The sequence below is a fragment of the Mustela putorius genome, unplaced genomic scaffold (genome assembly GCF_011764305.1).
Source record: "Mustela putorius furo isolate JIRA1106 unplaced genomic scaffold, ASM1176430v1.1 tig00003845_pilon_pilon_pilon, whole genome shotgun sequence".
NCBI classification, from domain to species: domain Eukaryota; kingdom Metazoa; phylum Chordata; class Mammalia; order Carnivora; family Mustelidae; genus Mustela; species Mustela putorius.
This window is the reverse complement of record NW_025421998.1, coordinates 55,920,835-55,948,737: the sequence shown is the minus strand read 5'-3', so window position 1 is coordinate 55,948,737 and position 27,903 is coordinate 55,920,835. Positions and strand designations below refer to the sequence as shown.

General features: G+C 34.7%; 1 protein-coding gene across 4 annotated transcripts in view; it reads right to left on the bottom strand.

The window, feature by feature from the left end:
- Positions 1 to 27,903, bottom strand: part of PALS2 (protein associated with LIN7 2, MAGUK p55 family member) — a 108,412-nt gene that overhangs the window by 44,521 nt on the left and 35,988 nt on the right. For 2 of the 4 annotated variants that reach the window (XM_045062790.1, XM_045062791.1), the window contains exons 2-3: positions 19,310 to 19,431; positions 2,367 to 2,519 (exon numbers count right to left, since the gene is read on the bottom strand). In XM_045062790.1, the coding sequence (XP_044918725.1) occupies positions 2,367 to 2,519; positions 19,310 to 19,426 (270 nt within the window). In that variant the 5' untranslated portion in view covers positions 19,427 to 19,431. The remainder of the gene's footprint in view (positions 1 to 2,366; positions 2,520 to 19,309; positions 19,432 to 27,903) is intronic. The other 2 variants (XM_045062789.1, XM_004743316.3) reach the window with 1 other exon arrangement.

Genomic DNA, 27,903 nt, shown 5'->3' with positions numbered 1-27,903 from the left:
TTTCAGTCTGAAATGCATTACGGGGTAACTAAATAGTTCAGTTGATGAGGAAAAGCTCTACTTTATATAAGAACAGCAGCTACAAAACGTAGAATGAGAGAACCTGGAAAATGTCATTTTGAAGGCTCTAAAGAAAATACTGATTCAGGCAAGGATTAATTTGTGTTCATAAGTAGATAAATGATTAAACAGGAAACAGCATCTGTATGCTAGAATAATAACACACTAGATTATGTCCTAGTCAAAAGTATTTCAAAGAAGGGATTAGATTGTCTATGCCCTTAATCAAGGGACTAATCTCAGCAACGATACTGGTGGGCTAACCAGGTGTCACATATCTTCTGATGTACTTTAATTCATATTAACATTACGTCACTAATGATGCATTCTAGTTCCAAATAGTTAACCTGAATCATCCTTTTAGATAGAACTTCTGTTCACAGGAAATAGAGGGGGTAACTAAACAACAAAGCGAAGAGACCACCAGATTATCCAGGGAGTGGGACATTCTTTAGGGCAATGGTCTCGTCTCTTAATAGGTCAATATCATAATCAAGGGAGAAAGGATGGTCCATCCAAATGCCACACATGAATCTAGGTTGGAAACCCATAGTACAAAACAGCTATAAAGAATATTTTGGTGTCAAATGGAGATGTTTGAATATAGTATGTGTATTACATGAGATGGAGATCCACTGAAATGGCCAAGTGGAAATCAGTGACTGAAAATAAGGGTAAGTTACAAAATAGCTTGTACAAAAGGATCTCAATCAGGAAAGAAAAAGATATGTACATTTATGCATAGAAAAAGTATGGGTACTAGGATAGTACAATAGATCTGGGTAATAAGAATGCAATATCTTAATTTTTAAATTTTTGCTTGCCAGTATTTTCTAATTATATTTATGAAACTTTATATAAATTTATATACTTATTAGATTTTATATATTTATTAAAGATACACAGCATGTCTGAAAGCTCTATCAGATTCTTCTGAAGTATCACAAACTTAACAAGGCTGGTTACCTAACATTAACATGTCAATTTCTTCTAGAGTATTCCTTATCTCAGTGAGTGCCATCAATTATTTGTTAGAAACCTTACCCTTATCAACTTCCCAAATCTCTCTTCTGCAATGATCACACATAACCAATCACCAAGTCCTGTTGATTTTACTACTTAAACCTGAAAATCTTCACATTTTCTACTCTCAACACTGCTGTCAGTTTTTTGTTTTAGTGCTTAACCATCTTGCTCCACAATCAGCCCCCTCTCCCTGTGTAATACCTCCTACTCTCCCCTCTCATGGTTTCCCACTGTCCTCGGGGTAAAGTTCAAATGGCTTACTGTGCCCTAGAAGGCCTTCATCAACTGGCACAAGCATATAGGATGTCTCTGATACATGTCCATTATTTTGTATGTTGAGATACTGATTCATGGAGCAACCAACTCACTAGAAACCTTTGTATTTTACAGTCACGTTGTTGAAGAGTCACAGAAAGTCCTTGAAAAAACCCAGAGAGGAGTTGCCATTTCATTTTCAATGCTAAGATTTATAGTGAAAAGCACTTTATATTCTTCCATCCCAGCATCACTTACAGAACAGTCCATTCTTTCTCCCCTAAAATGTAGTATCTCTATCATAAATCAAATTGTCATATACATGTATATGTACTTCTGCGTTTTTTATTCTCTTCCATTGGTCTATTTTTCTAATACTGTCCCAATGCCACACTTAATCACAGGTTAATAGGAAATCTCTCCCCCACTCCCCTCCACTCTCTCTTCTAAAACTGACTCTTTGTTAAACAGGTTTATTTTTCACTGACAGACCAAAGCTTAAATTGCACTTTTTTTTTTTTTTGCAGCTATGGAGGAAATGTTATGGATTAGTTTCTATCCTCACACAGTTCTCTTTTGTTTTATTCTAAATTCATTGATTGCATCTCAGTCTCAGAAGCAATACTGCAATAGCTTTCATAAGAAAGGCTGTGAAACAGTGGTAGTGAGGAAGGAAAACCTATTATCACAGTAAGAAAAATGTCTCCAGCATGTGGTCTGGTGGTGAATCAAGGCTGGTTTTAATTACACAATGGAAAATCCATTCTGATATATTTCTGCTATACATTTATGTAGTGTGTTATTAGTTGTGGGTGTATCTGATTTGATATCCTCAGTATTTCAGGATATTAAAATACTTAAGTTGGAACTTACATATTTACAAACGCTAAATAATCTTAAATAATCTTAAATATTACTTAATAATAAATAATCTTAAATAAATCACCATAAACTGGAATTTAACTACTAAAAGAGAATACTTTGGGAATAAAGTGCACTTGAGAAGAATAATACACAAAATTTACCTGGAAGTGAGGCTCTTTGAGGATTCCAACCAGCTCTGCCACATTTTCATCTGCATTCATTAAGGGAGTGATATCTTCAAGAATTTCATTGACTAATTCTAAGTTATTATCACTGACAGCTTCTAGTTTTGAGTCTTCTAGCCTCTCATGAGCCTGAAAAGATACAGTATAATTAAAGTCACAGCACAGTTTTGCTCCAGACCATGGTTTTCTTCTTTTCATAAAGAAGACTTAAAAAGATACTACTTGAAAGTTTGATTCATTGAAACCAAATGTAATATTTCAATCAAGGACAATATGTAGATTTTGTAGTAAATGTTATCAAGAAATATAATAAATCTTAGCTTGTATCCCTATTCTGAAAGTCAAGGAAAACTTGTTTTAATAACTTAACCATGAAAAAACTATAGTCAGATAACAACTGAAAAGAAAAAAAAATTCCCTACCCAATAGAATTTCCTAATGACTTTCCTAATGACTGGTCTAGGCTCAAACTCTAGAGGATACTGCTTGTGATTCATGAAAATAAATGATTATGCATAATAAAAATTTTAAAAAAAGGAAATGTAATCATTACATGGACTGCCATTAAAAAATAATAAAAATCATTTGGGGAGCACCAAATCCTAAAACTACCATTTCCCAATATTTGAAAATCAGCAAAATAAGTCAATTTAGGAAAGTCAGGCTCTTGAACTGGACTTTGAAGGACTGTTTGATTTCATTAGGGGAGTGATCACCTTGTGTCTCTTTATCTTAAGCCACTTTTTTTTTTTCTTAATCTCACCATCTCTTCCATGGAAAATGGACCATGAATCACACTGTTACAGGAAACAAGTAGCCCTATTTAGCCTCAAATAGTTGGAATAAAACAGTTTTAAATTCAAACTAAAAATGAACATTAAGCAGTCTCCCTTTTTTAAGTGTTCTTTGTTTTTTGATGAATGGTTGCTGTCTGATTTTGAAGGCAGGCAAAGCATAACTGTTAAGACTTAATGTATAAATGAAACTATGTAAGATGACAAATCTTGTATTTAGTATTTTAAGATCCACGTTGGTAAGTGCTCAGGAAAAACCCAAGTTTCAAGTAGTAACAGTATCAATTAAACTTTATCTGTACCTATAATACTTTAGCTGTTATATCTACCATAGAGTGGATCCTTCAAGACAAACACATGATTTTTAAAATGCAATTTTTTTCACTTAAGTATTTTTTTCTAGGTGACTCACCAGACTGAAATAAGTGTTTAAGTGAAAGAGGGGGCTATATATTAAGCAACATTTTTAAGAAACGCCTCAGAAGAAAAAAAAAATTTAAGTCATATGAGATGACAGAAGAAATTATAACTGCTATTAAACAAAGAAAAATGTCAAAAGACCAAATGTAATTTAGAGAAAGGAGTTACTATTTTTTTAAAAAAGATTTTATTTATTTATTTGACAGACAGAGACCACAGTAGGCAGAAAGGCAGGCTGAGAGAGAGGGGGGGGGGGAACAGGCTCCCTGCTGAGCAGAGAGCCCGATGTAGGGCTTGATCACAGGACCCTGGGATCATGACCTGAGCCGAAGGCAGAGGCTTTAACCCACTGAGCCACCCAGGCGCCCCAGGAGTTACTATTTAGATATGAAAAAAATTAAGATTAGAAAATGCCATGAAGTGGGGCGCGTGGATGGCTCAGTTAAAGCCTCTGCCTTCGGCGCAGGTCATGATCCCAGGGTCCTGTGATCAAGCCCCACATCGGGCTCTCTGCTCAGCAGGGAGCCTGTTTCCCCCGCTCTCTCTCACTCTGCCTGCCTCTCTGCCTATTTGTGATCTCTGCCTGTCAAATAAATAAATAAAATCTTTAAAAAAAAATTTATTAAAAAAAAAGAAAATGCCATGAAGAATGAAATGGGTAAACCTGTAACTTTCTGAAAGTTTAATGTAAGCCTAATAAGGATAAAATGATGACACTCATACCATAAAATGATTATCACCATTGGAAAAAAACCCTAAAATAATGGATATAACTAGCTATTAACTCTTATAAAACAAGCTAGAATTGCTTATTGCTTTAATACAAATATTTGCTGTTAACAAATATTTAATTTAGCATCGTTAACCTTGCAACACTCTATTACTCTTATGGAAGTAGAATAAAGTTTAAGGAAAGAAAGGAAATAAAGAAGCTGAACATTTATTGAGGGCTGTTTGGGTATGTGTCAGGAACTATATTCTCAGTGCAGTGTGAGTGTGTATTAAGCAAAGGTAGGTGTATTGTTATCCTCACCTTGCAAACATAGATGCTGATGCAAAATAAGATAAAGTGATTTGCTTGAATATACGCTACTGCTAAGTGGCAGAGTCAGGTAGTCTAATACCAAGGCTTGAATGCTTACCTACTAAAGCTTTTTTGACTTCATCATTATACAGACAGCCACTGAAATATTGTACTGTGGTTAATTATTGTATCTGTTATATATTATTCTAATTCATTTAACTCAGAGATATACTCTCATTGACTGCTAGTTGATTTGTTCCTTCTTAGCATGCTCTTCTAGTCCAGATGTGTCATTCTGTTCTACTGAGTCTTCCCTACAGTTACTTTGTACTCCTGTGGTTCAGAATACTACCTGTCCCTTCAACCTGCACCCCTCTGCTCAAAGTAAGAGCTATAAAGACCACCTGTTTCTCTAGTTAAGAGATAAGGAGTACCTTACAATTTTCAGGTACTGTATCAATATATTTTCTATAACATCCTCTGGTCATGTAATATATCAATTCAATTCAGACAAGTAAAGAGCAGAAATGATCACTGACCTGAGAACTCTAATATAGCTCCCTTTGTTCCTATTCCTATGTTCATCTACCTTACTGCTCCCAAATTGGGTGAGGACACGTGGGAAGGTGGACAGACCTACCAGAAAGAGGATGTCAAGCAGGAGGGCAAAATTATGTTATAAAAACAAACACACCCAAAGGTTTTTTCATACCAACTACACAGACTGATGCTATAGTAGGAAAGAATCTCACTATACAATAAGAAGTTCTCAGGGAAAAAATAAAAGGCTTTTTAGTGAAACTGCAGCTATAATTATGTAACACAGAAAGCCAATTTCTAAAATATAGTTGGGTTCTATCAAGACTAACTGTAATTTTTCCAAAAAAGCAAAAGCAGGTCCATATTTGTTAATATGTAGATTTTTAAGCTCGAAGATACTGTGAAAGAAGTTGGGACCTCTAGTCACTTTAAAGTCATAATTTATTTAGTAGATTTTAAGAGGCAAGTGCCAACTTGAATTTAACTAATAAGACCCACACACCACAAAAAAGAAAATAAAGGACAAAAGGAAATAGTGAAAATTGTCCAGAAGGAGAGATGAATCATAAGCTATTTGAATGAATGGGTCTAGCATCCTTTAAGACACTATGAGAATAAAAACATATTCCACCTGCCACAAGTGGTTGAAAGAATATGCTATGACTGGGTTTATAGAACAATTGGAGTTGATACAAATATGGCCTAGCCTTCTTTTATGTCCAGATCCGAGAGTCCTATTTACCACTGCACCTTAGAAAAATGAACTGCAGAGAAGAAAAAGTTCTTTCAGGACTTCTAGGTATTTCTTCTAGGCACAGTCCAGCAGCCATGCTTGCAAGCCAAAAAAAAAAAAAAAAAAAAAAGAAAGAAAAAATTTAACAAGTTGTGGGCTATAACTAAAGTGAAAAATACTATCATTTATTTTGTTATATCTAATACTATTATTATTATGTGTAAAACCTTCCCTTTTGTCCTCAAAAGGACGAAAATATAAATTTTGTTTCTATCTTTGAATATGGCTAAGTATGTGGTAGTTGCTCATTAAATGTTTCTTGGAAAAGATAAGTAAATGGGAAGTAAGTTTTGCTGTGGTCAGAGTCATCCCCTTCTATTCTAAAGAGTTTAGGAAGAGAAAGATCAAGAGAAGCCCACGAACAGTCAAAAATAAGTAACTTGAGCAGAAAATAGAAATGAGACAGGAAATAGAAAAGTCAATTTCTATTTTGCTTCTGCATCCATTATATCAAAGAGAATGAGATTTGTTCTGAATAAAAAGATGGAAGAAATAAGTATAAATAAACTAGAATTGAATTCTCTAATAAGTAAAGAACTTGCCAGAAATCTAGTTAACAAAAGGAGTTCAAATTCTTAGATTAGATAAATTATATATTGAAGTACTAAGGAAGCTTCTAAATAACATTGCCGAGCCACTCTTAGAGTTATCTGTGGAAAAAGAGAACCACACAGATGCCAAAAAAACTAGAAATGGGAATCTGTTATACTTTTTAAAATGAAAAAGACCTTTTTTTCTTTTTTTTGAAAGCTTGGCTTTAACAGTATTCAGAAAAAATATAAAAGAATACTTTTTATAATCTCTGAGTGGGAAAGACCTTTCTAACTTATGCTGCAAAATCTGGAAGCTATAAACTAAACAAAAAAGGCCCAATAAAATTAACTGCATTTAAAAATTTAATTTCTTGTCAAAAATCAGCAAAGTCAAAATACAAATGACAAACCAGGGTTAAAATACTTACAAATCATATTATAGACCAAAGGCTAATTTTCTTATACATAAAGGAAGTTTTAGAAAGAGAGAGAGAAAGCAAGAGCACTAGCAGGGATAAGAAGAGGGACAAGCACACTCCCAGGTGAGTGGGGAGCCCAACTTGACCCCAGGATCCTGAGATCATGACCTGAGCGAAGTCTGAGGCTTAACCCACTGAACCACCGAGACACCCCTACAGAAAGGACTTCTATAAACCACTAAGAAAAAGATCAACACATAAATAGGCAAATACTATGAACAAGAAATATACAGAAAAGGAAATTCAAATACCTCTTAAATATCTGAAAAGATATACAACGACCTTCATGATAAGAAGTACAAACTAAATATATAGTACTATTTATTTTTTTTTAATTAGATAGGCAAGGATAAAAATCCTGGTAAAGTACCATGTTGGTGAAAATACAGTAAAAGACAGACATTCTCATACATTTTTTTTTCTCCCTGGTGGAAACATACTAGTGAGCAAAGTACACATTCATCTGAAGCGCACATGGAACATTTACCAAGACAGACCACTGTATGGGCTATAAAACATATCTTAAAAAGTCTGTAAGAATAAAAATCATATTAAGTATGCTCTAAGAATACAATGGAATCAAATCAAAACTCAGTAATAGAAAAACAGCTAGAAAACCCCAAAACACTTCAAGACAAAGCAACACTGTTTTTTTGTTTTGTTTTGTTTTTTAGGATTTATTCATAAAAGAGAGCGCACAGCACATGAGTGTGGTTCAGGAGAGAGGCAGAGGGGCAGAGGGAGAGGGAGAAGCAGACTGCCCACTTAAGTAGGGAGCTGGATGCAGGGCTTGAGCCCAGAACCCTGGGATCATGATCTGAGCCAAAGGCAGATGCCTGACTGAGCTACCCAGGCACCCTCAAAACAACACATTTCTAAGACTACATGGGTCAAAGAAGAAGTCTTAAGAAAAATTTAAAAATATGCGATCCAAATGAAAATACAACTTACCAAATTTTGCGGGATGGGGCAAAAGCAGTATTTAAAGGGAAATTTATAGTACTGATGCACACTTAGAAAAGAAAAAAGACCTAAAATCAATAATCTAAACTTACATCTTATATAGTCAAGAAAAAAAGAGCAAATGAAATCTAGAGTAAGCAGAAGAAAGCAAATAATCAAATTTAAAGCAGAAACCAATGAAAGTGAAACCAGGAAGTCAATAAAAGTTAATGAAACCAAAATCTGGTTCTTTGAAAAGATTAAAATTAATAAACTTCTATCTAGGTTAACTAAGAAAAAAGAGAAGACAGAGATTTACTAATAACAGAAAAGAAGGGGGGGCCATCACTACTAATGCTATAGACATTAAAGAATAATAAAAGAATACTATGAACAAATCTATATCTATAGATTTGATAACCTATATGAAATGGACCAATTCCTTTAAATACACACAGCATAAAAACTCACAAAAGGAGACATAAATAACCTGAAGAGTACTCTATCTGCTAAAGAAATTAAAATCAATAATTAATAACCTTCCCAAACAGAAAGCACCAGGCCTACAGGGACTAACTTGTATATTCTACCAAACATTTAAGAAGAATTATTCCAATTCTCTACAATCTCTTCTAGGAGATAGAGAAAACATTTCTTAACTCATTCTATAGGGACAGCATTACTCTAATGCCAAAACTGGACAAAAACATTACATGTCATTATACATCTATTAAAACCCATAGACACACATATACAACACGAAGTATGAACACTGATATGAACTATGGACTTAAGTTAATGAAGTTTTAAATTTATAGAAAGATTGTGCAGAGGGGTGCCTGGGTGGCTCAGTGGGTTAAAGCCTCTGTCTTTGGCACAGGTCATGATCTCAGGGTTCTGGGATCGAGCCCCACATCGGGCTCTCTGCTCAACAGGGAGTCTGCCTCCCCCTCTCTCTCTGCCTGCCTCTCTGCCTACTTGTGATTTCTGTCTGTCAAATAAATAAATAAAACCTTTTAAAAAAAAAAAGGAAAACTGTGCAGAAAGTATGGAGAATTTCCATGTTATCTGCCTCATTTCCATTTCTCTTATTTACCTCTTGCATTAGTATGATACATTTGTTATAATTAATAAGCCAATCTGATATACTATAATTAACTAAAGATTATAGATTACATTAAGATGTCCTCTAAATGTTGTACAGTTCCATGGGTTTTGACAACTGCAGAATGTCATCTGTGTACCTTTACAGTATCATACAGAATAGTCCCATGGCCCTAAAAATGTTTTATGCTTCCCCTATTCATCCCTCCCTTGTACTCCACTAAACCCTGGCAACTACTGATTCTTTTGCACTGTCTATAATTTCTGCTTTTCCCAGAATGTAATGTAGTTAGAATCACAGTATATACCTTTTCTGGCATGGTTTCTTTCATCTAGCAATATGTATTTGTAGTTCCTCCATATTGTTTTGAAGCTCATTTCTTTTTTACTGCTGAATAATACTCCATTGTATGGATGTATCACACTTTATCTCTGCTCCTATTAAAAATCATCACCGTTTGCTTCAAAATTTTGACAATTATGAATAAATATGCTATAAATGTTCATATGTAGATTTCTTTGCAGACATAATTCATCAACTCCCTTGGGTAACTATCAAGGAGTACAACTGCTGGATTGTATGGTAACACTATGTTAGCTTTGTAAGAAACTGCCAAAGTGTCTTCCAAAGTAGTTGTACTATTTGCACTGCTACTAGCTATGAATGAACAGCTTCCTTTTTAGGATACAGGCTTTCTCAGAGATATTGCAGGTTCAGTTCCAACCACCAAAATAAAGTGAACATTGCAAAAAGGGAATATTGCAACAAAGTCAAATGAATTTTTTGGTTTTTTCCAGTGCATATAAAGTTATGTTTACACTAACTGTGCAATAACATTGTGTCTGAAAAATACTGTATATACCTTAATTAAAAATTACCATATTGCTAAAAACTACTAACCATCAACTGAGCTTTTGGCAAGTTATAACCTTTTTGTTGAAAGAGGGTCACACCTCAACACTGATGGCTGCTAACTGATCAGGGTAGTGTTGCTGAAGGTCTGGGTGGCTGTGGCCATTTCTTAAAATAAGACAATGAAATCTGCTGCATCAACTGACTCTTCCTTTGATAAAAAATTTCTTTGTAGCAGGAGATTCTGTTTGACAGTTTTTCCCCAATAGCAGAACTTCTGTCAATCTTCTCAAACTCTGCAACTGCATTATCAACTAAGTTTATGTAATATTCCAAATCCATTGCTATCATTTCAACAATCTTCATAGCATCTTCATTAAGAGTAGATTCCACCCTAAGAAATCACTGCCTTTGCTCACCCATAGAAATAACTCCTCATTTGGGTTGATGACTGGATCAGTTGGTTAAGTACCTGACTCTTGAATTCAGCACAGGTCATGATCTCAGAGTCATGAGACTGAGCCCTGTGTCAGGTTCACACTCAGCATGGAGTCTGCTTAAAAAGTCTCTCCTTCTGCTCCTCCCGCACCTGCACATGAGCACGTACTCTTTCTCTCTTAAAAAAAACCCCACAAACTCCTCACCCATTAAAAGGTTTATTATGAGATTGCAGCAATTTAAATATTATCATGATAAAGTAGAAATATTGTGAGAATTATCAAAATGTGACACAGAAACATAAAGTGAGCACATGCTGCTGGAAAAATAGTTGAGAGATTTGCTCAAAGCAGGGCTGCTACAAACCTTCAACTAAAAAAGAAAAAAAAATACCCAACAAAAAACCATAGTATTCATGAAATGCAACAAAGAGAAGCACAATAAAATGAAGTATGACTGTTTATGTTTTGCAAATATTTCCCCCAATATATAGCTTGCCTTTTCATTTCCTTAATGGTATCTTTTAAAGTAGAAAGTTAAATTTTGATAAAATCTAATTAGTCAAATTTTCATTATGCTTCATGCTTTTAATGTCTTATCTAAGAAATCTTTCTCTAACCCAAAGTAGCTAAGTTTTTCCTTATGTATTCTTTTAAAAGTTTTAAAATTTTAGTTTTTACTCTTAGATCTATTTTGAGGTATTTTTGTTTATAATGTGAGGCAAAGGATGATGTTCATTTTTTTGCCTATAAATAATCAATTGTTTCAACATTTATTGAAAGGACTATTATTTCTTCAATGAATTACCATGGTGCTATTAATAAAAACCAGTTGACCATACATATATTAGGGTCTCTTTCTGGGCTCCATTCTTTGCCACTGATCTATGTGCCAATACTACAGTGTTTTCTGTACTGTAGGGTAATAGTAATCCTTGAGATCTGGCTATGCATAGCATCAAATTTTCTCCTTTTTCAAAACTGTTCTGGTTTAGTCTAAGTCCTTCATAAATTTCAGTTTATCAATAATATGTCAGCCTGAAATTCTGACTGGAATTCTACTCAAGCTACAGATAGTTTGGGGAGAACCGACAATGTTAACAGTACTTAGCCTTCCAAACCCTGTATGTATGTATGCCTTTAATTTCAGCAATTTTTTTTTAGTGTCCAGAGGACAGGACTAGCACATAGTATTAAACTGATCCCTATTTCTTTAACAAGTATATAAAAATACAACTAATTTACATAGATTGATCTTGTATCTTATGACCCTGCTAAATCACTTGTTAGTTCTAGGTTTGTTGTTCTTCCTTCTGATAGATTCTTAGGATTTTCAATATAAACAATAATGTCATCTTTGAATAAAGACAGTTTATTTTTTTCTTCTTCAATTTGTATGCCTTTTATTTATCTACTTTTCCTTGCCTTTTTGTACTGGCTAGTACCCCTGGGTATAAACATGAATGGAAATGATGAAGGTTGAATAGAAGGGATCACAGAAAGAAAGCATTCTATCTTCCATCATGAATTATGATGTGAACTGCAGTTTTTTAATAGATATCCATCAGGTTGAGGCAACCTCCAAGTTTACCAAGTTTTTATCAAGGATGAATGTTCAATTTTATAAAATGCTTTTCCTGAAACAATCACATGATTCTTATCATATCAACAAAATGGTGGCATTTACTGATTTTCAAATATTAAAGCAGTCTTGCATTTTTTAGACAAAACTCACTTGATAATGGAGTATTATCCCTTTTGTATGTTGCTGGATTTGATTTGCTAGTATTATCTTAAGAACTTGAAGTCTATGTTCATGAGGGATACTATTTTACAGTTTTCCTTTCATGAAATGTCCATAGCTGGCTTTGCTATCAGGGTAACACTAGGCTTCATAAAATAGTAAATGTTTTCTTTTCTTCCACTTTTTCTGGAAGGAATCAAGTAGAACTGCAAATATTCAATTTAAAAAAAACATAGAGCTCTTCAGGTTGTCTCTTCTTACGTAGGCTTTAGTAGTTTGTGTCTTTTAAGGAATCAGTCAATTTCATCTAAGTTGTCATATCTATTGTCATAAAGTTGTTCATAGTATTTCTTATTATTCTTGCAATACCTGTTGGATTTGTAGTGATGTCCTCTCCTTCATTTCTGATACCGGTAATTTGGGTCTAGTTATAGGACTACTGATTTTATTGATATATTTGAAGTTATACTGACTTTGTCTATTTGCCTTTAATCCATTTAGTCTTATTTTTATTAATTACTTCTTTCTGCTTATTTTGAATTTAATTTGCTCTTTTTTTTCCTATTTTCTCAAGGTGCACACTTAGATGACTGATTTACATATTGTTCTTTTCTAATTACAGCATTTTCCTCCAAACATTGCTTTGACATATATTTTCATTTTCATTCAATTCAAAACATTTTTTGTTTGTGATTTCTTCTCCACCCTGTGGTTATTTAGAAGTATGTTGTTTAGTTTCCAGATACTTGGATATTTTTCAAATAACTCTGTTCTGAATTTTAGTTTAATCTCCTTTAGTTTCACAGGTCTGCTATAAAAAACTGGGGTGAATCTGCCCAATGTACTGTGTAGCATGAGGGCTCTCAACTCAGTAGTGGGAATGCAAACTATTCTCCAGATTTTGTGATCCCTGGGAATTGTTTGGCCTACTGTGCTTTCCAGGGGATCTTCTCTAAAACTCCAGAGGCTACTTCATACATATATAGGTCAGTGCTCAGCCAAGGATTTGACAGAGATCTCCAGAGCCCTTTCTGTGTTCAGCTTCCTTTTCCCTAATATTTTGCCACATAAATTCCAGTCACTTCCATCTCCTCAAATCCTGACCTCTATGAAGATTGCTGGCCTGTTTGTATTTTCATCCTTTACTGCAGCCTGAAAACTGTCCTCAATTTCATATTGCTCACTTTGTTTCCTTTCTGTCAGGGATCATGGTCCTGGCTGCCTACTATCCCTGTCTAAAGATGGTTTCCCTTCCCATCCCATATTTTGCTGACTTGTGATGTTAATTCAAGACTATCTTTTCTTCCTTATAGCTTGGATGAACTTTATTCATTCTTGTAACTTTAGTTTACAATCTTGAAACCCTAGAGATTTCAGTACGCATCCCTGATTCTTCATACACTATAAACAATTTCTTTTACCACTTCCTGAACAATGAAAGGATCTTACAATTGTTTGATTCATTAAAATGCCCCAAGACATTGTTATTATTTTATTTTAAAAATTAATATTATATTTACCATTAGTATTCCCTTTGTCATTCTTTCTGCCAGAAAAATGCCCTTCTGCATTTCTTATAAAATAAATGGAGATTATTTTTCTCAGATTTGTCTAAAAGTAAAAACCTTTATTTTGCTTTCATTTCTGAAGGTACTTTTGCCAGAAAGGGAATTCAAGTTTGGCAGTGTTTTTCTTTCAAAACTTCAGTGATCTCAGTGCACTCTGCTTTGACATATATAGTTCCTGTTCTGTTGTTAACCATTAGTCTCATTGTTTCTCTTTAAAAGTATTCTTCTCTGGTTACTTTACAAATATTCACTCAGTCTCTGATTTTCAGGAATTGGACTATATTGTTCCAAAGAATGTCTTTCTTTAGATTTTTCCTGTAGAAGTATTCACTGCTTCTTGGATCATCAGTTGATGCTGTTCATCAGTTTTGAAAATTCTTGGCTACTAGATCTTCAGCTATTTCTTCTGCCCCATTTACCCCTTCTCTCCTTCTGAAATACCAATTACATGTATATCAAACATTTTGAGAATGCCTTCTATTCCCTCTTCTGTTCTTTCCACACTTGCTACTGAGTTTCAGTTTGGATGCTTACTACTGGACTGTCTTTAAATCCATTGATCCCCTACTCTGCAATGTTTAATCTCTTAACCCTATCAGATGAGCTTTTATTTCAGATATCATATTTTTGAGTCCCTGAATATCCATGATTGTTTTTTAAAGTATTACTAACATAAGGTGTTTCATTAATTGCAGGTGTACATTGATTTAACAAATCTACACAGTACTCAACGCTCACCGTGATAAGTACAGTCATCAACTGTCACCATACATTACTTAAATATCATTGACTATATTCCCTATGCTTTTAATTTCCAAGACTATATATTTTTTTACAACTGAAATTTGTACTTCTTAATCTCCCTCTTCCATTTCACACATCCCTTACCCATCACCCTTCCAGCAATCACCAGTTTGTTCTCTATATTTAAGAGTCTGGTTGTTTGCAGCACTTCTTAAAAAAGTCAAGATATGGAAGCAAACCATGATAGATAGATAAATGAATAAAGATGATGCGGTATATTGGGACTACACCAAAATAAAAACCATTTGCAGTGAAGGAGACCCTCAACAAAATGACAAGGAAATCTGCTGAGTGGGAGAAGATATTTGCAAATAACATATAGTATAGGGGTTAATATAGAAAATATATAAAGAACTCTTACAACTCCACACAAAAAGACAAATAACCTGATTTTTAAAATGGGCAGAGGACTTGAACAGACATTTTTCCAAAGATGACATACAGATGGCCAACACACACATGAAAAGATGCTCAACCTCACTAATCATCAGGAAAATGCAAATCAAAATCATAACGAGATATCACCTTACACCTATCAAAATGACTAGAAGCAAAAAGACAAGAAATAAGTGCTGGCAAGGATGTGGAGAAAAAAGAATCCTTTTGCACTGCTGGTGGGAATGCAACTGATGCAGCCACTGTGGAAAACAGTATGGAGGTCCCTCACAAAATTAACAGAAATAACCACATAATCTAGTAATTCCACTATTGGGTATTTACCTAAAGAAAACAAATGGCTAATTCAATAAGATATATGCACCTCTATGTTTATTCCAGCATTGTTTACAATAGCCAAGATATGGAAGCAGCACAAATGTCACTGAAGAAGATGTGGTATATATATACAATGGAATATCACTCAGTCATAAAAAAGGAGACCTTGCCATTTGCAAAACCTAGATGCACCTGGAGGGTATTATGCGAAGTGAAAACAAACAAAAAACAGAAATTGACCCATAAATATAGAGAACTGATGATTGCCAGAGGGGAAGTGGGGGAAGAATGGGCAAAACAGTTGAAGGGGAGTGGGAGATAGAGAATTCCAATTATGGAATAAGTCATGTGGACAAAAGGTACAGCATGAGAAAAGTCAATGATATTGAAATAGTTATATACGGTGACAGATGGTAGCTGCACTAGTGGTGAGCACAGCATAATGTATAGACTTGTCGAATCACTATGTTGTACACCTGAAACTAATGTAACATTGTGTGTCAAGTTCTTTCTAATTTCAAAAGAAAAATGTTTAAAAAAGATGATGGGGGGCGGGCACCAGGGTGGCTCAGTTCTTCAAGTTCCTGACTCTTGCTTTTGGCTCACAGGGTTGTAGGATGGAGCCATGCTTTGGGGCAGTGCAGAGTCAGCTTAAGATTCTTGCCCCTTCCCTCCCCCTTTGTTCTCCCAGCCCCCACCTTGCCCCTGCACTCTCTCTGAATAAATAAACAAATAAATAAAATCTTCAAAAAAAAAAAAAAAGATGATATGGCACATATGTATATATACACATACGTATATACACACATACCCAATGGAACACCTATATACATATACGTACATACACAATGGAATACACATATACATACACAATGGAATATTATTCAGCCATAAAAAAGAATGAGATCATGCCATTTGCAAAATATGGACAAACCTAAGGGGTATTATGTTAAGTAAAGTAAGTCAGACAAAGACAAATGCCATATGATTTCACCTATATGTAGAATCTAAAAGAACAAATGACTACTTGATTGACTTTGATTCTAATTTTGATTCTACTTCCTAGTAAAATTTTATATCTTCATTTTCTCTTTTCTTCTCTTAAAATATAATACATTATTTAAAAATGTTTGTTTATAAATTCTAATAAAAGGACCATCTATGGAACTGCTGTTATTTTTCCTCATGATTATTAGTTACATATTTCTGCCTCTCCATGTTACTAGCAACATATGCCTCTCTGTTTCCTCAATAACTTAACCATTTTTCTCTACATATTGTACTGGGAATGTTAGCCTGCTGTGACTCAGTAGCTCTTTCTTGGAAGTAAAAGTCTTCTTTTCCTCCTGGGATTTCTTTTCTTTCATTGTGGGAATACTAAGCTATCACTGTTTCTATTTATTTATTTATTTATTTATTTATTTATTTTTAATTTTGATTTTTTTAAAAAGATTTTATTTATTTATTTGTCAGAGAGAGAGAGAGCGAGAGAGAGTGAGCACAGGCAGAGTGGCAGGCAGAGTCAGAGGGAGAGGCAAGCTCCCTGTGGAGCAAGGAGCCCAATGTGGGACTCGATCCCAGGATGCTGGGATCATGACCTGAGCCGAAGGCAGCTGCTTAACCAACTGAGCCACCCAGGCGTCCCTCACTGTTTCTATTTATTGAGAAACTGCCTGACCAATGGTAGATGCTATCAGTTGATTCTGTTCTTAATTTCATTTTTGAAGAACATTTATTTATTTGAGAGAGAGAGAGAATGCATGAGTGGAAGGGGCAGAGAAAGGAGGAGAAAGAATCTCAAGAAGACTTGGGCTGAGCCATATGTGGGGCTTAATCTCACAACACTGAGATCATGACCTGAGTCAAAACCAAGTTGGACACTTAATTGACTGTGACACCCATGTGCCCCCTTCATTTCATTTTTATCATCAGAAGATTACACAAGCACCTGAGCTGCTCAAAAGTCATCCAGCCATTTCACCTGTTGAGAATGAACAAGATAATCCTCTATAATGCCAATATCAATAGCACAAAAGCCAGAATGAAAATAATTTTTACCCACAGAAATTCTTAGGAATACACAAGCACACAAAACCCATGCTATAGTAGAAAGAGCCAGAATTTGAAGAAAGAAAACCTGGTCTAAACCTCATCTCTGTCAATTTACTAGGACAATGACCTTAGACAAATAATTATTCTACTTTGATTTTCAATTCATTAAGCTGCTGTGATGACAAAACAATGTATTATAAAGACCTCTGTGAATTATAAACACATTATAAAATGCCTTATTATCTAGTTTCTATATCTACAAAGATAATAAATTGAATAAACATGGGCAAGTGGATGTAAGAGATACTGATGATAAAAACTGACAACCAACATTATATCAAAAGAAGAGTCAAAAACTTTTTAAAAAGATTTTATTCCTTTATTTGACAGAGAGAGAGAGAGATCACAAGTAGGCAGAGAGGCAGGCAGAGAGAGAGCGTGGGGAACAGGCTCCCTGCTGAGTGGAAAGCCCCATGTGGGGCTCGATCTCAGGACCTTGAGATCATGACTTGAGCCGAAGGCAGAGACTTAACCCACTGAGCTACCCAGGTGCCCCTCAAGACCTACTTTAAAAGTACCACTTAGAGGGCACCTGGGTGGCTCAGTGTGTTGGACCGCTGCCTTCGGCTCAGGTCATGATCTCAGGGTCCTGGGATCGAGTCCCGCATCAGGCTCTCTGCTCACCGGGGAGCCTGCTTCCTCCTATTTCTCTCTGCCTACTTGTGATCTCTCTCTGTCAAATAAATAAATAAAATCTTAAAAATAAAAATAAATAAAAAAAATAAAAGTACCACTTAGCGCTAAGGGTGAGCTAGTTAATACAGGTGTAACGAGCCCTTACATATTTCAATAGACCCTGAAGCTTTTACTCTACCTTGACATGGTATGATAATTGGTTATTTATGATAAGAAGCTTGAATTTGAAAGTTATTTATATCCTATATTATTACTATTAAGATAAAGGGCTATCTAATAAACTTAGGAAAAACTGTAATCAAAAATGTCTAAAATTGGGGCACCTGGATGGCTCTGTTAGCTAAGCAGCTAACTCATGGTTTCAGCTGAGGTCATGATCTCAGGGTCTGTGCTCAGTAAGGGCTCTTCTTGAAGATTCCCCCTCCCTCTCCTTCTGCCTCCCCTACTGCCCATGGCTTACACCCATGCTTTCTCTCAAATAAATAAATTTTTAAAAAATGACTAAAATCCAGTTGGTTGATACATATCTAGATTAGTTTTTACTTAGGAGCCCAGGGTTTTATATCATGTGATCTTAGGATGATTAAGTTTGTGAATAAAATGTGCATCACTGACTCACTTTTAGAAATGAAAAACTTTGTAAAAAGTATGATTTTTCACAAGTGAGAAGAAAAAGATGAATTGACTGTGGTTAAAAACAATTATGGGAGAGGGTGAAATCAACATACTGGGAGTGCAAAAAGCAAATGGAAAAACAAGATGACTACATGAAGGAAACACCAGAGAGGACATGTGGCATGTTTCTGAAAACAAGAATCACTTGAAGGAATGCTGAAGAACGGGAGAACAGGGTTGTGAAGCAGTTAATACACTAAGCTTTAGTGATGTTTATAAAAACTAATACAGGAAATAGTACAAGTGAAATAAAACTGGACTAAGAATAGCAGTAAAAGTATATTTACGGATGAGTTAAGGAGACTACTAGAGAGCTGATTACAGAAACAGACTTAATAAACCAAGGTTATTCAAGAGAATACAAGATTTCAGAAAGTAATAGATATAGGAAATCAGGAACCAAAATGAAAAACAGGTACACAGTCTAATATAAAAGAAGGAAATCAGTATTTTGCAGTTCCTGAAATGGAGATAGTACCAGGATCTTTTTCATAAGTCCTGTTATGACTGTTCAGTTACAATTTCCCTAGAATTTAAATGTGTTAGGCTAAAACTCAGAGTTATTTTATCTTGTATTTAAAGTCAACACAAGAAAGGCTAAAGTGGTCTAATTTTCATGTGCATGAGTGTTATTATTTGCTAACTAAGCTGAAGGCATATTAAGTTCTGAAATAGTAATATTTGAAAAGATCTCTATAAAGACAATTTTAAAAATAATTTAGTAAGTTTATGAATAAACCACTATACCTTAGCAAGTGATTTTACAATAGGATTCTCCATAATCCCCTTGAGAAAAATTAGGTCTATTTCTTCTGCTCCTGTAGATGAGGGCAGCTCCGTAAGGTTATCCAACACTTGCTGCATTGCTGCTGAGATAAAAGCAATAAAAAAATAATAATGATAAAAAACCCCAAACCCTTAAATTCCAAGCCATTATGAAATACAATATAAAATTATAAAATTTTGATATATTTAAAATAATTCAAATAAAAAGACATTAACAAAACTCTTTTGAAAAGTCATGTTTTAAAGTAAATCTTTTTTTTTTTTTTAAAGATTTTATTTATTTATTTGACAGACAGAGATCACATGAAGGCAGAGAGAGAGAGAGAGAGAGGAGGAAGCAGGCTCTCCACTGAGCAGAGAGCCCAATGCGGGGCTCGATCCCAGGACCCTGAGATCATGACCTGAGCTGAAGGCAGAGGCTTTAACCCACTGAGCCACCCAGGTGCCCCGAAAAGTCATGTTTTAAAAAACAATTGTTAAATGGTTAAGTTTCAAACTGAATTCCCGTGAATTAGGAGGACACATTTTTATACACAATTTGGGCTTTATCAGACTACCTCATACATACTTACAACTTAACACTTGCTTTATATTTTTTAAATTTAAAGCACTACTCAAGAAGAAATACAAAATTTAAATAGACCTATAATAAAGTAAAGAGAATGAATTAGTAATCAACAAACTTTACACAAGCCCAGAACCAGATGGTTTCACTGGTAAATTCTATCAAACTTTAAAGAGGAATTAAAACCAGTACTTCACAAACTCTTAAAAAAAAAAAAAAAAAAAGAGGAGGGAATACTTTCCAATTATTCTATGAGACCCTGATACTAAACCCACAAGAAGGTATCAAAAGAAAATTATAGCCAATATCCTTTATAAATACAGATGCAAAATCTTTAATGAAGTACTGAAAAAACTGACTCCAGTCACATATGACAAGGGTTGTACACAATGACCAAGTACAGCTTACCTCAGAAATACAAGAATAAAAATCAACCCGTGTACGATACTGTATTAATAGAACATAAAACCAAAACAACTACAGGGTATCTCAATGGGAACAGAAAAAGCATTCAACAGAATTAAACTCTTTTCATGATAAAAACATTCAACAAACTAAGAATGGAAGGGAAATTTCCTAAACTTGGTGAAAGGTATCTATGAAGAATCTATAACCAATATCATATTTAATGGTAAAAGACTAGACACCTTTCCACAAGATCAGGAACAAGGCAAGGATGTCTACTCTTGCCACTTCTACTCAACATCATAGTGGAGATTCTAGCCAAGGGAGTTATGCAAGAAATAAAAGCTTTGGAAAGGAGTAAGTAAAACTATCTCATTTTGCAAATGACATGACCTTGTATATAGAAAATCCTAAAAATAAAAAAAAAATTTATTAGAATAAATGAGTTCAGAAAGGTTGCAGGATACAAGATGAAAATACAAAAATCGAACATATTTCTAAACACTAGCAATGAATAATCTGAAAGTGAAATTTATGAAAACATTCTTTTAAAAACAGCATCAAAAACAAATAATTAGGAATAAATGCAACAAAAGAAGGGTAAGATTTGTATACTGAAACTATAAAAATCATCGAAAGAATTAAAGAGGACTAAAATAAATAGAAAGCGGGGCACCTGGGTGGCTCAGTGGGTTAAGCCTCTGCCTTCGGCTCAGGTCATATCAAAGTCCTGGGATCAAGCCCCACATCAGGCTCTCTGCTCAGTGGGGAGCCTGCTTCCCCCACTCTCTCTGCCTGCCTCTGCCTTCTTGTGATCTCTGGCAAATAAAGGAATAAAATCTTAAAAAAAAAAAAAAAAAAAGAAAGAAAGATATCCTACCTTCACGGATTGGAAGACTTACTATTGTTAACAGGGCAACACTCCCCAAATTGATCTACAAATTTAATGTAATCCTTGTCAAAATCTCCACTGCCCTCTCCCCCTTTTTTGCAGAAATTGAGAAGCTGATGTTAAAATTCATATGGAAAAATGCAGTGGACCCAGAATAGGCAAAAGATCTTTAAAGAGAAAAAAGTTAGAAGACTCACACTTTATTTCAAACCTGACTAAAAAGCTTCAGTAATCAAGACTGTGGTACCAGCATACACAGAGACATAAATCATAAGAGTCCAGGGCCATGTGGTTGGCTCAGTCAGTTAAGGATCTGACTCTTGTTTTCAGCTCAGGTCATGATCTCATCATCATAGGATTGAGCCCCACATCAGGCTCCACACTCAGCAGGGAGTCTGCTTGAAGAGTCTCTCCCTCTGCCCCTCCTGACTCAAATAAATCTTAAAAATAAAAAACAAGAAACAACTTACAGACCAGAAATAAATCTATATATTTAAGGTCAACTGACTTTCAACAAGGGTAGCAAGACAATTCAACAGAGCAAAGAATAGTCTTTTCAACAAGTGGAACTGGGTCAACAGAATATGAATATGAATATGCAAGAGAGTGAAGCTAGACTCCTACTGCATTCAATATCATAATCTTTTATTATTCAGATTAATTTTATTAGTTTTGTCTCTTCTTGATGTTTCTTTGGCATAAGTCTCTTAAAATTGCAGTTTTTAATATGTTTTAATTTTTATTAAAATAAAACATAAGCATTGTTAAAAGTCAGACTGTACTCACTAACTGGCTTATAACAAAATATAGTAGTTCTCTGCTCCATACTGTCCTCTTCCCTCCCAAATTACATGATTCTGTAGAAGTAACTACTTTGAATTTGTTAGTTTCATTTAATAACATCAGTATTTCTGTATAATATGCTAATATTGCTTCTTTTTCTTTTACCCTTTTTAGACAGTATCTATTTTCTGCTAGAATACTTGAGGGTTAAGCTTTTAACTTCCTCTATCTCCAGAAGGGCAATTTCTAATAAAGTCACCATATGGGAATCCTACACATTTTTTTCCCCAAATGTTCCAACAAACTTTTCACATTTCTGTAATTTTTCCAAATGCTCAAGAATTTTTTCCAACACTCTATCAGACCTATTATTCCCTGACTTCAACTCCTAAACTCCAGTCCAAAGTATTCTTGTCTTGTACTTTAATCTGGACAGTTCATCTCTAGACCTCCTATTCACTCTGTGTAAAATGAGTGACAATTCTGAGAGATGTGAATGGAAGAAAAATGTGCTCTTAAAACAAGGAGAAGGAAAATCTATACGGGGCTAAAATGAAGAAAGGAAACCTAGGAAATAAAGTATACAAACAAAGCCTATTTCATACTTTTGTTTGGGGCCCAATGTGTACCTTTCAGTAGGTAGAGAACAACAGAATCAATAATCTTTTTATACTGTAACTAGTTAGCTCTACTTCTCATGATGACTTTTTTCTTTCCTTTGATGTTCTATATCTATATATTTTTTTTAACTTTTAACTTTCATTATGAAAAATTCCAAACATTTCTAAAAGGGAGACAAAATAATATAATGAACCCAATAACTATCAGCTCTAACAACTAGCAACTCATGGCAAATCTTGTTTCATACCCCTATATATTCTCTATCCTACATAACTTTGAAGCAAATCCCAGATACCACATTTCAGCATTTATGTCTAAAATATCAGGGTTCTTTTTAAACAATATAACCAAAATACTGTTAGCACACCTAACAAAATAACAATAATGTAATATCACCAAATTGTTATACTGAAAATCTTTTTAAAATGCACCTTCTAAATGTATATTGATTCCTGAGGTACTGAAATTTTTATATTGGTGCTTAATGAAGTGGGAAGCAAAGTGGTAGAGGTTGTAAAATATACCCTTGGTTATTCTAAAGATCTTCATAAGTTCTTGATTCTTGATTATATGAAATTTAATTAAACACTGGTAAGTCTGCCAAATATTCCATGTTCTGGAAATGGGATCTTGAATATTACAAAGTTGCCATGCATTCCCAAACTAATTGGTACATTTAATGGAGTTCTAATCAAAATACAATAGCACCTTCCACATGTTTTCAGGCCAGGTCTGGCTTGTTCTTCCCCCATTAAGGAAATGTCCAGGGAGCTCCAAGAAACCTGGGCAGGGAGGCAGGGGAGCAGGTAAAACCAGTGCAGTTCTGCACAGGTCGGGTAGGTTACGCATCTGGAAGTAAGTAGCTGTCCAAGGGCAACGCTGTGCTGGTGAATGTCCACAGCAATCTGGTATATCCACTGCTATTTAGTTTAAGGAAAAAGCAAATTATGTGTTTTACAAGGAAATCTTCAATGGATCCTCATGTCCCTTTGGGACCCATGCCCCCAAGACTTCAAAGAGCAGACTGATACTTAAGTATTCAAGTTTTAGGATATACCATAAAACTCCCAGCCCCTTGGGGATGGTGATGCAAAGCTGCCAAAGCTGAAAATCAGAATAGTTACAACTGTCTTTCTAGGATGAAAGTTCTGGATGTCATCCATGCCCCTGAGATCCCATTTCCAGCTGAGGATGGCATCCCTGTTTCTTTATGTGCAAGAATTTCCACCCCTAGTTGCTAGATCTTGAGTCACTAGTACTCCTTTCAAGGGGTACTCAAAGTTTTCACTATGCCCAATCCCTTCTGGATAGCTGAGATGGCCCAGTATGGGAGAGGAGTCTATAGCCAGACAGTATTGTTCCTAACAGAAGGTCCTGACCAAGTTGGCCACTATGGCCAACACACAGAGTGGGAGCTCTCAGCAACAAAAGTCAGCAGCTGGAGACCTAAAGCAATCTCCTAAAGTCTCCCTAACAACCATCAGGTAATATACCCCCCACTCCAGTTAGAAGAGTAAGCATGCCAAGCACCTCTTTGAAGAGTTTTAAGGACACTGTAACAAACTGTGGACTATGCTATGATGGCGCTGAAGGACTCTCGCTGAAGACCGAGCTAGACAGACTGCAGTGCGCTTGCCAGGCAGATCCAGAATGGCCCTGCCAAAGCCTTATTGAGTCCAAAGGTTCTAGTGCTTCTGCCTAAAGGATCATTCCCCAGCCCTTTCTCATGGGAAGTTTTAGATTATTCAATAAGACTTTGTTTCCCACTGATAGCAACTTTTTTCTGTTGTTGAATTCAGATGTTATTTCTAACATTCCTGTCAAAGCATCCTTAAAAATATTTGCTTTTCACTGGGTGTGGTGCATAAACAATGAATGCTGGAACACTGAAAAGAAATAAAATAAAAAAAGAGAGAGTGTAGAGATTACCTAAAAATAATAAAATCTTTAAAAAAAAATTCTAGCAAGACTTCAAGAGCTACTTCACATTTTTAAAAAAGACAGAAAAAAAAGAAAATACAGAAAAGACTGAAAATATTTCAACTTCTATGCAGATTTCAAAACTCAATAAAAAAAGAAAATTGTATTTTAAACTCACTTATGAACATATAGGCACATATCTTAAACAACACATTAGCAAATTGAATTTAACAAGGCCTTAAAAAACAACAATGGCTATAACATGGAGGACATGAGGAGATGGAGAGGAGAAGGGAGTTGGGGGAAACTGGAGGGAGAGATGAACCGTAAGAGACTGTGGACTCTGAAAAACAATCTGAAGGCTTTGGAGGGGCAGGGAGTGGGAGGCTGGGTGACCCTGGTAGTGGGTTCTATGGAGGGTACATACTGCACGGAGCACTGGGTGTGGTTCATAAACAATGAATTCTGGAACACTGAAAAGAAATTTTAAAAATAAATAAAAATTTTTAAAAATTAAAAAAAAAAAAACAACAATGGCCAAACAAAGTTTAACCTAGTTATATAAAAATGATTTGACATTAAGAAATATTATAATTTAGTAATTATCATAGTAAGAAAAAAAACCCTATCATCTCAATGCTTCGAATACAGTACAAATAAATTTCAAAACTCAATCCTAATAGAAAAATCATACCATAGTAAGAATAGAAGGAGGAAAACAAAGTCATTTGATAACAGAATCTATATGAAACATCATACTTAATAAAGAAAAGGCAAAAAAGCTTTACCATTAATGTCAGGGACAAGACCAGAACACCCACTAAGACCACTACTTTTCAAAAGTATATTGAAAGTTTTTTTTTTTTTTTTTTTTAAAGATTGATTTCTTTATTGGGAGGGGGCAGAAGGGGGTGAGAGAGAGAGAGAGAATGAATCCCCAGCAGACTCCCCACCAAGTACAGAGCCCAATATGGGGATCAATCTCATGACCCTGAGATCATGACCTGAGCCGAAATTAAGAGTCAGACGCTTAACTGACTAAGCCACCCAGGTGCCCCTATACTAAAAATTTTGATCAAACGTTTAAAAAATCCACATATGAATGTTAAAATAATAAAGAAATAAATAAAGCCACTGATGATAACTATCTACTTGGCAAAGTCACAAGGAATCAAATGAAAAATTATTTAAATTAGTTAAAAGAGTTTTGGCTAAGTGACTAGACATAAGAGCAATAAACAAACAAACAAAAAGAAATCCCTTTCCTAATAATAGTTATAACCAATTAGAAAACATCATTGCTGGGAGAAAAATAAAAAAGATATCCCATTCACAATAGCAACAAGATCAAGCAAAACAAATAAACAAGTAAAATTTAATGCTAAAATAAAAATGTTCATTCAGATAGGTATGAGAAAAATTATAAAATATAATAAAGAACATTTAAAATAAATAAATGAAGAGACTATGTTCTGGGATAGGAAGACTCAATGCTATAAAAATATCAATTTTCTCCCAATTATTCTTTTAAAAAATGAATAAATTCTGGGGCGCCTGGGTGGCTCAGTGGGTTAAAGCCTCTGCCTTCAGCTCAGGTCATGATCCCAGGGTCCTGGGATCGAGCCCTGCATCAGGCTCTCTGGTCAGTGGAGAGCCTGCTTTTCCCTCTCTCTCTCTGCCTGTTTCTCTGTCTACTTGTGCTCTCTGTCAAATAGATGAATAAAATCTTTAAAAAAAAAAAAAAGAATAAATTCTAATAGAAACCCCAACAGAATTTCTTGTAAACCTATTCCAAAATTTACTTGAAAGAGAAAATGGGTAAAACTAGCCAGTAACTTTGCATATGCGCGCGCACGCACACACACACACACACACACATATATATATGCACACACAAATATAAAGGAAGTACCTGTGTTATCAAGTATAAAAACAGTGTAATTTAAAATAGTGCAGTATTGGCATTGCAATAGTCACATCTTGAAAGATGTGGAGCTAACCACATCTTTCAGCTAACCACTGGAGCTAACCAGTATTTAATATATGTTAAAAGGTGATATTTTGTATCAGTGTGGGTAGGATTCAGTTAAATATGGTAGAATGACTACATGAGCTTATATTCTATCCCTTCAGAACCTCTATAAAACAGCAGCATAGTATTAGTAAAGGTACACCCCCACAAAAATAAAGAGAAAAAAATGGACAAAAAATATAGCAAAAATATTTGGAACAGTGGGAAAAGAAACTAACTTAGAGAGCAAAAGTAGATTCTACCTGCTAAATATTTGGGGCATCTAACTATTTCATTCCATCCCACCCTCATGAGTCTTAGCCATCATCATTTCTTTCCCAAGCTACCACAATAGTCTCATGAATGTGTGTATGTAAGTAATTGAAATGTAGATTTTATGGCCCATAAGTTATTTTAATACAACGCTAGATTCAATCTGCACCACCTTTTACAGCTTTAGTTATATCAATCTAATTCCCTGTCCTGATGCAAAGTCCTCCCTCCACTTACCAGCACATATGCACAACCACTTTTGTGTACCTAATTCATATCATCCTTTAGAAGCAGAATTTCTATGCCCCAATTAGGATAAATTCTCCTAATATATATTTCCATAGTATTCTATACATTACAACTCTGATAAACCTATAATTATTTTGGTATTTGTTTAATGTACAATTCTTTTCTAAACTCTTAAGTCTGATAAGCATAGAAATTAGATCTGTCTTGCTCAAAACTATATTCCCAGCAACCATCCTACATTCTGGTATATGCTAAATTCTTCATAATACAGTTTCAGTCACAAAAATGTAGTATTTTTCTCTAACTAAAATCAAGAACAGTTTTAAATTATATATTGTTATTTATAAACAAAACATCTGTGCAATACTTGGAATTAGCAAAATGCGGTATAGTTTACAAAGCAGTAATCCTAAAGCTACCAACTTTCCATAAATTATATAATAAGCCATTAAGATAGAAGTGTTTTCTTTCATTGCTTAGTCTACTAAAGTGGCTTTTTCAGTAATTCTTCATATAAATATATTTCTAACTTTCTATAATTCAGTACATAAGGCAAATATAATAAAATAAATGGTATTTACCCACCAAAATTGTTCCAAAATCTCTTTAGAATTGTTTTATGTAAGCATTTCTGCCTGGTTTTAGAACTCTAACTAATTACATGAGTTATTCTTAATAAATTAGGCCTTAAGCCTATTTTAATATACAAAATCCTTTGTAACCACATTTGGTGATATATTCATTCCCATTTGACTCAACCATTGAAAATATGATAGGTAAGTTAACTTTTCATAAGATGTTAAAATTTATTTCTGTTGCTATATTTTGTAGATAAA